We start from the raw sequence: 14235 nt of genomic DNA on the forward strand, positions 1-14235 counted from the left end.
AATATTGACTTGAGCGTCACCGTTGAGAACGGGTGCCGATTGACGGCAGCAAAGGAGCCAAGTCAGAATGTGAAAGGATCCTGAGACGCATGATTGACGAGTGTGATCGTCTTCGACACGGTTCAAGTGTGGTGGGAGGATAAGTAGTAGTTATGCGGATTGGAGGTTTGATTCCAATCTTCGCGGCACGTGGGTCGAGGAATCGCCATTTGCAGTGCAAGATAAACTAATGATCAATGGGTTCGATAACCATTTTTCAGTATCTGTGGTGCTTGGACGAAGTGACTACCGGCGCACTTTGAAGACCGATGGCTAACAGAAGACAGACAAGTGAGAACTCGTGTTCGCGGTAAATTAATAAATCATTCATAAGAATAATAAGATCATGTTCTGAAATATATACATTATGCCGAATCAAGGTCGGCGTCAGAAATTGTTATACAAATAAGGCATTAAGGTCACATCACATATTGTTTGGAACAGCTTCGTTCCCTCTCATATCCTCGCTCTCATGGTCTTCCTCGACTTGGTCGATGATGTTGTGGTACTTGGTCTCTTGTTCTTTGCTTTCTTCTCTCCCTTACTCTTCGCCGTAGTGGTTGTTTTGGCGGCGACTCTCTGGACCTTGACCTTGTTAGACTTTGTTGATGTCTTAGGTTTGGCAGTCGACGTAGTCTTCGTCTTTGATGTTGGCTTGGATTTCTTTGTCGCGATTGCCTTCAACAGTGTTGTTGATTTGGAGGCAGGCTTCTGACCTTGGACCTTGGCCGGCGCAACTTTCGCCGTCGTTTTGGTTGTCGAGCTGGTCTTGGATACCCTGGCAAGCTTGTAGACGTTGAGCCGTTTGGTCGCACCACACTTCTGCTTCTTATCGCCTTTGCATGTCATGCCACATTGCGATGCAGGCGCCTCAACACTGCCATTGGATGGTCCCTTCTTGCTGCAGTAGCAATCCTGACCATTTTGGACTCCAAGATAAGGATAACCTTTACTTGAACAGAATGCTGCACAAATCTCGACAGTCATTTTCTTCTTGTCGGTTGTCTTGGCATCACCAAGAGCTCGAGCTTCAACGCCTTCTGTATAGCAGCCGAGATACTTGGGAGGACTGTTCACTCCCTCTGTGCTGACAGTTGGAGTGTACATGGTGTTATTCCAAATGGATATCCGATTACCGGCGCCGCATTTCTGGGTAGCATCACCTGTACAGGGCATCTTACAGTCACCATCAGGCGCAACAGTTGCCTGGGTTTTTGGCGCATACCCGCAATAGCATTCCCGCCCATACTCCATGCCAAACAGCGGGTAGTTGAGCTTGTTGCAGAATGCAAAGCATGTATCGATCGAAACGGACGATCCTGTGAATGAAGCACTTGGCAGTGTGCGTCCGCCTGCTCCTCCGTCTGTGTAACAGCCAGTCCAGAGGGCAGCGCCATTAACTGCTGTGATCGGTCCTGTAGGCTTTTCAGCCGGCTTGATCTTCCAGACGCTCAGTCTGTTGCCTGCACCACAGTAACTAAAAATGTTTCCTTTGCACTGCATCGAGCATTGGGAGATATCGTTCAGGTCGTATCCGCCATTGCCGATGTCATTGCCACAGTAGCATTCTTGCGAATACTCGGTGCCAGCATACGCCCAGCCACCCGCTTGACAGAACGCGACACACTTCTCGTTGGTCATTCCTACAGAGTCTGCAGTTCGATCGGATGAGAGCGCCCTTCCAGAGCTGCCTTCAGCCCAGCAGCCTTGGTAAGTGGCCATGCCCTTCGCAATCTGGGTCTGGCCGACAACAAGCTCAACGGGCGGCGTGTAAGAAGTATCCTTCCAGATGGTGAGAAGACCAGGTCCTCCGCAATATTGTGTCATATTGCCCGCGCATATCATCTTTCTAGTAGATGAGCATGTTGAGGCTTTCATGTATGATGCGCCAGAGGTGAGTTCACCAGCGCAATAGCACTCTTTACCCCACTCCATACCAGCGAGGGGATATCCTTGAGCTTTGCATGATGCTGTACAATACTCAATAGACATTTGGCCCGAGTTTGTGGCATATTTGTTCAGTGTTCGGCTAGTGCCTTCGGCAGCACAACCGACATAAGACCATGAACCAACCATGTCACCTGGAGAGGGATCAAACATTGACCCAAGACCTGCGTCTCCGAGATCGTTGATAGCGGGTTTCGAGTCGCATACCGCCGGTGACGCTCTGCCTGGGCCACTGAAGGGCTTGATACAGCCTGGAAGGGCATCAAGCATGCCTCGAACGTTCTCGTCAACAAGGGGTGCCATCTCGGGACAGTTGTCGTCAAAGTAGGGTGTTTGCGAAGCAGCGAGCACAGGACATTTAGATATCTGGCCGTTGATACTGTCGTTGTTGAGGCACTTCTTGACAGCAGCTGCGAGCACAGCCTCATTCCAGCCATTGAGAAAGTCGCCGTGAAACGCATACCCAGTTGTATCGCCGTTTGCAAAGACAAATCTCCCGCCTTTGCTCTTGTCGATATTATTAACGCCATAGATGACCTCGAAAAAAAGGTGTGGGAGCTGTCGCGGGTGGCTCGGAGGACAGATTCCATTGTCTATCTGTGACAAGTAGGCGACATGACTCTGGTTACGTTGGTACTCTTGGCCGTTCCAGCACGACTGGAAGTGAATCTGGGCTCTCATGCCATTGTCGCAGTCCGTTTTCCACATGTAGTTGCGCTCTTTTGAAGGCCCAGAGCTATCGAGGCACGCAAAGCTAACTCTGTCTGCGATTGGACGACCTTTAAATCTGGCGTTGCTGTATGTCTTGTTCTTGGAGTCGTAAGATCGGACAAAGTTGTCTCCAGACAGCATCTTGAAGCCTGGAGGGAATGGCTCGATGTTGGACCTATTCTCGCCGCGGCCGAGATAGTAAATGACAGTGCCGCCATTCGGCACCATCTGGAAGCTACCATTGGCATGCTGGTAGAACAGCTGTGGTGTCCAGTAGGCCGATTTATCTTCTTGCACCTCACAAGAAGTACATCTCGAGGCTTGTAGGCTTTCGAATGTAGAGTCGATGCCGATATTGCTGGCACCAGAGAGTTTGTGAACATGTGCTGAGAATGTCCCAGGGGCAATGATTGGGTCAACTCTTCCAGTTTGGATAATGCTGCACGACATTCTCCAGAATGCCTCAGCCCAGGCGACAAGGACCACAAGGCCAAGGAGTTTTTCTGTGTTGGCCATCTTGATATGTAAGTGGCAAGGAAACAAGGAGTAGCGTTTGACAAGTCCTTGTCCATCAGCCGTTGGAAAATAAAGCTCCAACGGTAAGAAAAGATATGTTTTCAGCCAGCCGGGATACAGTCTTCTCAAATAGAGTCTGATAAGCGATGGCCCTGTGTTTGTTTGACGAGCAAAAAGCAATCAGGTCAACCATTGTGGATGCCAACAAGCTTCGATCCAGATAAACATCTGGACCACATGGTACTCTATACCGCGTATGGTGTAGTTGTGTCGTGGGCTTAGCTTCGGGGCCTCTCTTTTCTGCAAAAATCACATTCCAGAGGGGGACTAGACTAAGCTCAATCCAAGCTGTGCCTGTCTTGATAGCTTCAAAGAAACCTTAATCGCGGCATGTCGGCGCAACTAGCGCAGGCACCCGTGCGTGCAGGGCCAAAAGAAAACTCTATCCGGACAGTCAGTCTGCTGTTATTGGTAGGTGGGCATGAAGTTTATTGTAAACGAGTTTTGATCAGTTTGTACATACCAGTCCAATTTTGAGTTCTCAAGGTCCATGGATTCATTAAATAACGGGCCGGACCTTTCGGACAAGACCTCATCCAACAGCTATCGGCGTCACTCCAGTATTACAAATGTGACGGGATCCTTGAGCGACAATTGGGATGATCGTGTCTTTTTGCGTCATCAAAGTGAGTAGGTATGTGACGTTATCGCTGATGTGTCTTTGTACAGAGATGCTGCTGTGGTATTGGAATGACTGGGGTAGACGTGCAACAGTTTGCATCTGATGGTCTGGTCCCTCTTGCGATGAATTTCGAGTCAGAACTCAGAAGACTCTGTATATCCGAACAGCCAGGGCAAGGGTATCGCCTATCCTGAAGGACCTAGTCAGTAACGATGCCATGCTGATTACAGGTTAGTCTCCCGGATCAACCAGCTTGATCAGGTTAATTCCAGAGATCTCTGGGTCTTGATCGTGCCATATTTTTGATGGATGCTAACCGAGCATCGGGTTGATTGCGGGCAAGAGGTTTAGGTTCGCCGGGCCGCATGCGAGACGCCACATTTGCTACATAACTTGGATGCAAGTTTTGTATAAATTCCGAGTGACAACAAATGTACAGTAGAATAACAAGGGAATCACAGTCGGGTGCTAGAGGGATGAGAAACGAGATTAGTGGTTGATCACGTTTTGACTGCACTCTTGCCTTGCTTGTTTTGTATCTCAAGGCAAGAAGGAAGGAAGGAGGATGGAGTTTCGCCCAACAGAGATTGGAAGGTCATTAACACATCACTATTAGTGAATACTACTATCATACCTGTACAGACCAAGAAACAGTTGTCATCAATGACATAAAGCTTGTGAAAATACCCTAGACCTCGATTTGAGGCTCCCCTGCTTGTTTTAATTAAAGGGCCTCAAATCCCATCATCAGACGAATGGCCATCCCCTGCTGTGCTTATCCCCTTGTCCAAGACACGTTCGTGCTATTATACCAGTGCTCGCCAGAAGAGGGGATGAGTGGGTGTCTGAGCAATCTGTAGATATTCATGAAGCTTATTTAAAGATGAAAAAAAGAATTCCAGGCATCTCATTATCAATATATATATTATTTTCGAGGACGCCATCGAGGACAGAGACAACAGCTGACTACGACATTAGGTACTTCGCTTACCAACGAAGCGCTGCAGACGTCACATGTACCCCTGTACTTTACGGCTGTACCAACCAACCTCCACTGGATGGATCTAATCTCCAGCTCCAATAATTACCCCAAACCTTGACACTTCCTCCGTACAACAATCAGTTGTCGCCGTGCCTCACCTCGACTTGTTCAACCTTACGAATCCTCTTCCGTTTTTCTGCGACTTATTTTTATCCTTCGTGTCATTCCCTTGACTGCGTCCTCGAAACTCTTCAGTCATCGTCCTTCATCGCCTGACCACCCGCAAACTGCTGCTCAATTGTCCGTCGACCGCGATCGAGTCTGACCGCAACCAAATGATCCAGAACCCGACGAAACGAAACGAAACATTCACCACGACCGCATCAAACTCACCAGGCTCCATAATACTCCTTACTTGATGACCACCTGTTAAACTTCGACCATAATACCCTGTTGCGAGTCTGTCCTTACCACATCTAATACGCATTTTGGTCAATTCTGCATGTGCTTCCACATTTTTAAAATTAATACGCCACTTTCGACTGACACATTCCCGTCGACTCCTCGCCATTATTCGACGAAAATCGATCCTTACTTGCTCGTCACCGAGTATATTCAACCCCATAGTCCGTCTCCCTCCTCGCGGCGCGGCTTGGCGGAATCCAGCGCGGAGGGATGCAGGCCTTAAAAGGACAAGCTGAGCTTGTGCGCAAGGCAAAGGTGTGTTGATGACATTTGAAGCAGTTCCAAAACTGTGTAGAGGCATAATCCTAACATTTGATAGCTTGCCCGCTCGTATCAGGAGCTTCTCGAGTACGACCCGTTTCCCTTGTGAACCAACTCCGCTAACACGTAGTACCCAGCGAATTCGCGAGCCATGATCTGAAATCCGTCGGTAACTACGCTCTTGGACGATTAATTGGGAAAGGATCCTTTGGAAAAGTCTACCTCGCATCGCATAAGCTCACCAATGGCTCCAAGGTCCGCATTACATCAGCACAATAGCACATTCAAGCCAGTCACTGACCATCAGCAGGTAGTTCTCAAGTCTGCCAACAAGGGTGACTCGAACCTCGCGCGCGAGATTCACCACCACCGGCAGTTCATACATCCGCATATCGCGAGGTTATATGAGGTCATTGTGACGGAGAACATGGTCTGGATGGTCCTCGAGTATTGTTCTGGTAGCTATCCCAGATCCAGTCTGCCAACACGGAAACTAACACTCCCAGGCGATGAACTCTACAACCATCTTCTCGAACACGGTCCTCTCCCTGTCGACAAAGTTCAAAAGATATTCACACAACTTGTCGGTGCGGTCAGCTACGTTCACAACCAATCATGCGTCCACCGTGATCTCAAGTTGGAGAACATTCTCTTTGACAAACACGAAAACGTCAAGTTGGTCGATTTTGGGTTCACAAGAGAGTACGAGGGCCGAACCAACCATTTACAGACTTTCTGCGGGACTATCTGCTACTCAGCGCCAGAGATGCTAAAGGGAGAGAAATACGCAGGCGAAAAGGTTGACGTTTGGAGTCTGGGTATCATTCTCTACGCGCTTTTGTGCGGCGAGCTTCCTTTTGACGATGACGACGACAACATCACTCGAACCAAGATTTTGAGCGAGGAACCCAAATTCCCCGAACATATGCCCCCTGACGCGGTTCCGTTGATCAAGGCATTGTTATCGAAACGGCCGCTTTTGCGCCCAGGTCTGCCCGAGATTCTCTCCAACTCGTTCCTGGCTGAGCATGCCCCCACGCAAAGGGCCATTCTGAATGTTCAGCAAGCGCCACCTTTTTCCACGCCTTTGGAAAAAGATTGCCTGCAGCGGATGCGCAGTGCTGGAGTCAATATTGATGGTGTTATAGAAAGTGTGCTTGCACAAAAGTGTGATGCTCTGGCTGGCTGGTGGGCTCTGTTGGTGGAAAAGGAACAGCGAAAAATGCAGCGTAGAGAGAAAAAACGGAGGGAGAGGGAGACTGACAGCCGCAGCATACGACGATTATCCGCCGCTTCAAGCCGTCTGGAGAGAATGGCCCCGACTTTGCACGAATGGGATGATGCACATGCTCTTGGACGGCAACTGAGGCTGGAAAAGTCGAATTCTCGAAATAGGGGCAGAAGCGAGCGAAGAAGTGCGCACTATGTTGACTACATCTTGTCTGATCTTCCACAGCTTCCGGAAATTAGGGATTCTGGAGGATTGAACGTGGACAGCGACCAACCTCCGCGACCCGTCGACAAGGACTCGATACGATCCGTCTCGACGTCTCGCCAGCGCCGGCCTATACCGCCTCCTAAGGAGGGCCTGATACGCAGCGCTCGGTCTCGAGGCTCTACCCTTCATCTAGTTACTACCTCGGACGCCCTTGCTTCGAATACCAGCGACGAGCATCAACAGCAGAACGGCAGCGAGAGACCTCGAAGGAGACCAAGTCAGCCACTCATCACCCATTGGAAGAATATGACGCATTGGCTCGTTGAGAGCGCAACGCGGAGAAGACGTGGCCATGCCAGGCGAACCAGTCAGAGCACCCCCGACCTCCATAAGAAGGAGGGAAGCACGGTTAGCAGTAAAGACGGAAGCTCACGACCACAGACTAGCAAATACCCTGCCGCAACCTCACCCGGGACGCAACCGACAGCCTCGCTACCGAAGGGCGTTGTGGCTAACGGCCAAAAGGCGGCTGGAGCCAGTGCCCTGAGAACGGCTTCAGGAAGTCTGCCGTCGCCAACAATGCAACCTCCCCGTCTCGCTACATCGTACAAACGGCAGTCATTGTCTCCTTCGCCTCTCACACCGAGATCGACTGTTCGGCGGTCGTCAGCTGGACTGCGAGGTCGAAAGTCGACGTCGTCATCTGTGTCATCGGTGCGATCGATTCACCATCACCACCACACCCACTCCAAGGCATCTTCAACAAGTTCAGCTGCTTCGTTTTCTACTTCAATGTCGAAGACGCCTCTCCAGCGAGGTCACTCACCTCATCATTCGGTAAAGGTTCTCCCAGCCACTCCCACCTCAGTCTCATTCCCCTCCAATATCCGGCTCGTTCGGGCTACCCCACCAACCTTGACCATGTTCAATGAAGGCATGCCATCCGAAGGTCCTCCACAAGCTCCAGGATCGCCCAATCCTTTTGCATCGGGTATCATGTTTGCAAAGCGAAAGCGGAACTTGTTCAAAGGTCCAACTCTCAATAACTTTGGTGGACCTTCACAAGGCCAACGCAACGGTGGATCTGGGTCGCATTCCCGCAGCGCTAGCGCCTCTGGTCTGGGACGTCGGTCTGGAGAAATCACTATTCAAGAGGAGGACGAAGGTTCAGAGATGGACGATGACGTGGAAGAAGTCGATGTCTTTAGCCCCGTCATAGGCGGACCGGGCGAAAAGATTGAGGAGCAGATCTTTGAAGAGAATGAGTCTCAGTATGAGCTAGAGCCTGCGCCCACCATTATCGCCAAGTCGGACGCCCAACCCTTGACGATGGCTGCTGAAAAGGCTCCTACAAACGCATAGATTGTGCATCACCGTACCGTTCAAAAGTGCTTCAACGACTTGACGAAAGATACTAGTATAATTGTCTAAACGATGGGAGCGGTTTTTCTTTATCACGGGGTTATAAAAGCTTGTCGGCGCCCAGCTTTGTGTTGACTTTGTGTCCTTTGTACGATTCTTAAGCTTTCCGGCCCATCGACCGATGGTGCCGCGGCCCTTTATGGATACCTCTTTTTGTTATATACGATTATGGAACTATAGAGTTAAACAACTATTATTTTATTTGCAATTTTCTACAGATTGGCAGTCTCAATGGGTGTCGAAGTACTCTTTTTGTGTATTTGTCCAGGGGCTTAATTAAAACAGTGTCTATTCCAACCAGGTATTCAAGCTGGCAATCTTGACTCCATTATCCTAGCTTGTAGAGTTGCGAAAGTTTTCCCTAGAGGGAAATTGTCATATCCAAACAACCCCTAATCCAAACTTATAACCAATTCTTTACAAAGAATGCGAGTTTCTTCTTCGGGACTTCTTGCTCATGATGGCGTCTCGCTCCTCACGCAGAGTGACCCAAATCCAGAACCATGTCATGGTCTCGATAAAGATAAAGGTGAAGAACAGACGGTTCTTGAGCATGTCTCCGCCCCAGCCAGCAGGGCGATACGCGGGTCCAACAGAGGACTTGCCGAAGATGGGCGACGATGGGCCAAACAGAAAGACGTAGGCAACGAAAACGAGGGAGATGAACGATCGGATCGGGGCTGTTGGGAATCCCTGTTAGTTATCAGACTTGTCGAAGGGTTCGAATGGTTACGGACCTTGTGAGCCCCAGTGATAGACAAGGCAAATCTCATCAGGCATGGAGAGAGAAACCAGATCGCTGAAACCGATAAAGATGAGGATCACAGCGAGGAAGGCGAGAGGAGAGCTTTGCACCTCGAAACCTCTGGCCAAGGGCTGTCAAAGATGTGCGTTAGCTTGCACAAACTTGTACAGTCGAGCATCAACCAGCGTTGCGCAGACTTACCATTCCCATGCTGTCGCCCATCATGAATACGAGTGCCTGCTCATTGATGGAGCTTGGGCTGGTGAGGAAGAAGTAGCCGAGGGTAAGGTGAAAGAGGGATACGGAAGTAATAATGGTCTTGGCGGATATGAGAGCCATGATGGCGGTTTGGTGTCTATACAGGTAGAAGTTGGGTATCGTTGTCGAGTTGTAGCCAGCCAGGGGCGTAAAGAGAAGCAAGTCAAAAGCTAGGTTCTTTGAACACAAGAGTCTATCAAGGAAAAGAGAGAGAGAGAGAAGAGATTCGAGCAAAGGAACAAGCGCGGTCTGAAAGCACTTGATCAAGTTGTGGTCACGCTGAACCGTCTTGATGTTAGTAGGGACGCAACGAACAAAAAGCTGCCAGGGGCTCGAATTAGTTACACGTTGCGTCACATGCCGTGCTGTAGTGGGGTCCTTCCCGGGCGAATCACATTGGCAGCGTACCTTATGGCACTGCGGGACAAATGTGGCTGTGCTGTGTCGTGGCGTCTCTTTTGGTCTTTGGTCCTGGAGCTGAGAGTGAGCTTAGGACTTTGAGATTGCGGATCTTACCCCAGTCGAGGGATGCGATCTGAGTAGTTTCCATCAATTGTGTTCTCAATCTTACACAATCTCGATATCGCGACTGAAACTGGTTACCATGTCGGATTTGGGTAATCCGTCGCTGGATAAGCAACAGCACATCAAATATTGGCAGCGCTGCCATAAGACGTATCTACCGTCGCCTTACACGGCATACGACTCTACCCGACTCACATTCGCATGTTTCATCATCTCATCATTGGATCTTCTCTCTGTCCCCTTGAGTTCATCTGAGCGCGATGCGGTCCGGCGTTGGGTTCTCAGTCTGCAGCACCCAGAGGGGGGTTTCTGCGGAAGCTCCACACACGCCTTGCCAGGACAGGAGGCTTACAAGGGCACTGCAAATATCGCAGCTACTTTCTTTGCGCTAGTGCTGCTAGGTCTCGCGGCTGAAAATGAAGACGAGGCAAGGTCGGCTTTCAAGGGGGTTGATAGAGTGCGGTTGTTGAAGTGGTTGAAGGGGCTTCAGAGAGAAGATGGAAGTTTTGGGCAGAATATCTGGGATGGGAAAATTGTGGGCGGAAGGGATATGCGACACAGCTATCTTGCGAGCAGCATTCGGTGGATGTTGAGGGGAGATGTGAAAGAGGGTGATGAAGCGTGGGTGGAAGATTTGGATGTTGATAAAATGATTGCGCACATCAAAAGAGGCCAGGTAAGTCAATTTGCACCTGGAAATGTTTTTTACTAACACAATCAGACTTATGATGGCGGAGTGGCAGAGTCATCACAACACGAGTCTCATGGTAAGAAACTTCAATTATCTTTCGCAACGTTCGCTAACATCCCTAGCTGGATACGCATACTGCGCAATTGGCGCGCTTTCTCTATTAGACAGACCACTAGACTCTACATCGGCTCATTCTCCTGAAAAGGCGATGGAAGAAGGAATCCCCAACCGCCAAGGTCTTATTCAGTTTCTAGCATCTCGCCCGTTTGCCTACCTCCCCCATGAAGAAGAAGCCGACGAGGTGGAGGAAAACTTTATAGAGTCCAAGGTTGGCGCGGCCGACTATGGCCACATTGGCTTCAATGGACGATGGAACAAAAAAGCTGATACATGTTACTGTTGGTGGGTTGGGGGCACACTCGCGGTAAGTCTTTGAGCAACACTAGGCGTACGTCTCTAACAGGTGGCATAGATGCTCGGAAACCCTTCAATCATCAACGTGCTTCCCTCACGGCGGTATCTATTGGATGTCACGCAGCATCGCATTGGCGGGTTCTCCAAGGCTGTTGGAGGGCCACCGGATATGTACCACTCGTACCTTGGTCTAGCTGCTCTTGCTACTATGGGCGATGAAGACTTGAAAGAGTTTGACGTTGGTTTGTGCTGTAGCCAAGAGACAACGAGGAAGATAAAAATAGCGAGGGATGGGCTGCTGGAGAGTACGAGGGGTGAGAGAAAAGCATGGAGTAACGATGGTTTTTGGTAGCTAGCCTATGCAAAAGATTGTTAACTCGCGTAAAAGTAATGCATTGCCATACTTGTGTTGGTTCAACAGTCTAGGTGACGGTCTCTGTTTATTCTACGTGCAAATTCGTCTAATTCTTTCACTATTAAATAGAACCTATGCTTTTCGAACGAAAATAAGAAATAGTCATAATAACAAGAATAATAATATTACTTATTTCTATTTTCATCAGTTATGAATGACATCCCTCTATAAAACTGAAGCCATCGTGTCACTCTAGGGTGAACATTCCTGCTAACCCCCACTTCGGAGCTGCTCGGCCCCGCCCCAACTCTTCCCGATCATCCCCCAAATCAATCTTGCCTCCACCAGCGGATTTGCAACACTTGATCACTTTCTATCAAGACGCCGTCAACAATGTCCTCCTCTACACCAAAAGATACCGTTGATACGGCTGAGACACCTAAGGTGAAAGACCCCGAGTCTCAAGCCTGGTCTGACGACAAGCGTCGAAAGTTCGAGACGTAAGACAAACTCAAACCGTCCCGTGACGAGCGCAATGCTGATGACGCACAGTAAATCCAAGAGCGAGTTCTATGACCCTTGCCAGGAGGCTGCCCAGGCAAGCTACAGATGTTTGTTCAGAAATGGAGGCGACAAGAACATGTGTGGAGAGTATTTCCAGTATGTTGTTCTGGACATTGTGCTAGATAGATCGTTGACATTTTGATAGGGCCTATCGTGACTGCAAGCAAGAGTGGGTATGTGACACAATGAATGGATGTCGTGCTAAGATTACGAGACTAATTGTGTCTACAGACTGAGAAGCGAAGAAGAGAGGGACGAGGTTGGTTCTGAGAGAGTGGCTAGCGTAGTGGAACGCCTGAACATGGCCCAGCCATGGAACTACTGACCGCCAAGGTACTGTAACATAACAAAGGAGTTTGATAAACTTGTACTATATGGAGGCGTGGTGTTGAGAGTTTGAGTTGTTCAACATCAACAAGTCTGGTCTACCGCCAGCGTGTATTCTAATAAAACAGTCCATCTCAGCACTTGCCATATCTATCTATACGATTATGCAAAGACGACTTGACTGAACCTTTACCTACTTCCCATAACAAGAACCCAAGTAGCATTTCCAGTCACAACATGTGTGTAACTGTATCATATGACCTGCAGGGTGAGAAGACTCAGGCTCGAATCCTAAACTCGGGGTATATTTTCATAATACCACTAATTACCAGTCACAATATTAATACTGATTAAAAAGATATCCCTACTCTCACAGTCTCTGGGATGAGTTCACACCGCCTATGGAAATCCGTGGAAACACACATACTACAGCGTTTCCCAATCATATACCATTAAATCCACAACTCTGCCGTTACAATTCCACGACGTTGACGCATAGCCTGTACCACCGACGAAAGTGGGCGGTCATCCATACCGGCCAAAAAGAAGTGGCTTCTGTGTCTGCTAAAGAAGGAAATCGAAACGTGAGACAAACGCAACGATTAAGGAAACGCCCAATGCTGTACTTACCTTTCGATCCTATTTGTCAAGCATCTGCAGCCACCCGACAGTCAGCACTCCCTATCACAACAACCGCATCATTCATGTGGCCGCGATATCTGTCGAAGACGGATGCCTATAGAGTAAAGACCGGTGTCACTGTCCAACCGCGTATCTGCTTCATACTGGAACCTTGCCCCGTCAGCGCATTTGTTGAGTCTGGAGCCGTGCCAGGTCGAACACTCTTCAAGAACCTGCTTGTCCACAGCCACTCCGACGTCAGCTGTCAATCGGATCGAGTCTAGACTCCGTCCAATCCGTAAAGAGTGCACTTTCCGGGAGTCAATCGAAAGTCCGACTGTTATTGCACATGCGACTCCCAGTGCTATGAGACCGATAAGAAGGATCCATGGGATAAATGTCATGGCGTATTTATCGGTGTCACATTGGATCTGATACCATCCCGTTCTGGCGCTGGGGCTGTTGTCGAGGAGAGTCTGTCTGCTTGTTGTTTCATACCATAGGAAGGCCTCAAAGAGACTTTGCAGCCTCCAAGATGGATGATCGCCCTCGCTTGTTGTGTTGAGCGCAGCGCGTAGCAGGTGGCCACCCAGTCCTGGAGCTCTCCCAATACGACCATCATCGAGAATCTCCAATTGAGATGTAAGACGTGACATTGGTTCATCTGGTCGGGGATCACGATGCTCGTTGAACAGTGTGTCTTTGATGATTATCCAGTCATCCCCATTCACCTTGACGTCTGCACGTCCACTCGACTTTTCAAGATGGCAATTCACACCCGATAATGCCAAGTGATAACTCCCATTAGCAAGGCCGATGCCTACGCTTTGATTGACGTCGATGCCACCCATCCAGATTGAAGTCTGATTGAAAGCGACCAGCGGATATCTGATGCCTGGATACTTGGCATCGGCGTCATCTAGAGACTTTCTAGAGAGAATAGACTCATCCCTACCAAAGTTTGCCTGATACTGGATCATCTCGGATCCAAGCGCCGATGTATCTTCAAAGGTGATTCTGACATGTAGATCCTGGTCATCCGGTTGCTCGATCGTTACCGCGCGAGGAGTGGAAGTTGCGCAGGAAAGATTAAGTCGATAGACTGGCGCATCAAAAAGCTTCTTGACATCTCTGGGTAGTCTGTTTTGTGACCGGGCTGACACATTGACTCTGAGAAGCCCATCAGCGGCTGATTCGAACGTCAATGGCTGCAAATGACTGAGATTGTCTCGAAGACTCTCCGATACTCCTGGATCTAGTGCCGTCGCATGC

At 49.3% G+C, this 14235-nt stretch overlaps 5 protein-coding genes across 5 annotated transcripts; 3 read left to right on the forward strand and 2 right to left on the reverse strand.

Moving 5' to 3' along the window:
* Window positions 1-356: 356 nt before the first annotated feature.
* On the reverse strand, window positions 357-3213 carry FGSG_05763 (uncharacterized protein; the record flags this gene model as incomplete). Its single annotated transcript, XM_011326048.1, has 1 exon — window positions 357-3213. The coding sequence occupies one exon, from the start codon at window positions 3211-3213 to the stop codon at window positions 496-498; it is 2718 nt and encodes a 905-aa protein (XP_011324350.1). The 3' UTR covers window positions 357-495.
* Window positions 3214-5552: 2339 nt separating this feature from the next.
* On the forward strand, window positions 5553-5712 carry FGSG_12806 (uncharacterized protein; the record flags this gene model as incomplete). The annotated part of the gene is made up of 2 exons (XM_011326049.1): window positions 5553-5597; window positions 5662-5712. 2 exons carry the CDS (start codon window positions 5553-5555, stop codon window positions 5710-5712), a joined length of 96 nt encoding a protein of 31 aa, XP_011324351.1.
* Window positions 5713-5847: 135 nt separating this feature from the next.
* Window positions 5848-8403, forward strand: FGSG_05764 (uncharacterized protein; the record flags this gene model as incomplete). Its single annotated transcript, XM_011326050.1, has 1 exon — window positions 5848-8403. One exon carries the CDS (start codon window positions 5848-5850, stop codon window positions 8401-8403), a length of 2556 nt encoding a protein of 851 aa, XP_011324352.1.
* Window positions 8404-8880: 477 nt separating this feature from the next.
* On the reverse strand, window positions 8881-9547 carry FGSG_05765 (uncharacterized protein; the record flags this gene model as incomplete). The annotated part of the gene is made up of 3 exons (XM_011326051.1): window positions 8881-9143; window positions 9201-9339; window positions 9410-9547. The coding sequence occupies 3 exons, from the start codon at window positions 9545-9547 to the stop codon at window positions 8881-8883; spliced, it is 540 nt and encodes a 179-aa protein (XP_011324353.1).
* Window positions 9548-10070: 523 nt separating this feature from the next.
* FGSG_05766 (uncharacterized protein) lies at window positions 10071-11448 on the forward strand (the record flags this gene model as incomplete). Its single annotated transcript, XM_011326052.1, has 4 exons — window positions 10071-10667; window positions 10713-10758; window positions 10805-11106; window positions 11155-11448. 4 exons carry the CDS (start codon window positions 10071-10073, stop codon window positions 11446-11448), a joined length of 1239 nt encoding a protein of 412 aa, XP_011324354.1.
* Between the last annotated feature and the right edge of the window lie 2787 nt (window positions 11449-14235).

The sequence above is a fragment of the Fusarium graminearum genome, chromosome 3, assembly GCF_000240135.3.
Source record: "Fusarium graminearum PH-1 chromosome 3, whole genome shotgun sequence".
Taxonomy (NCBI): Eukaryota; Fungi; Ascomycota; class Sordariomycetes; order Hypocreales; family Nectriaceae; genus Fusarium; species Fusarium graminearum.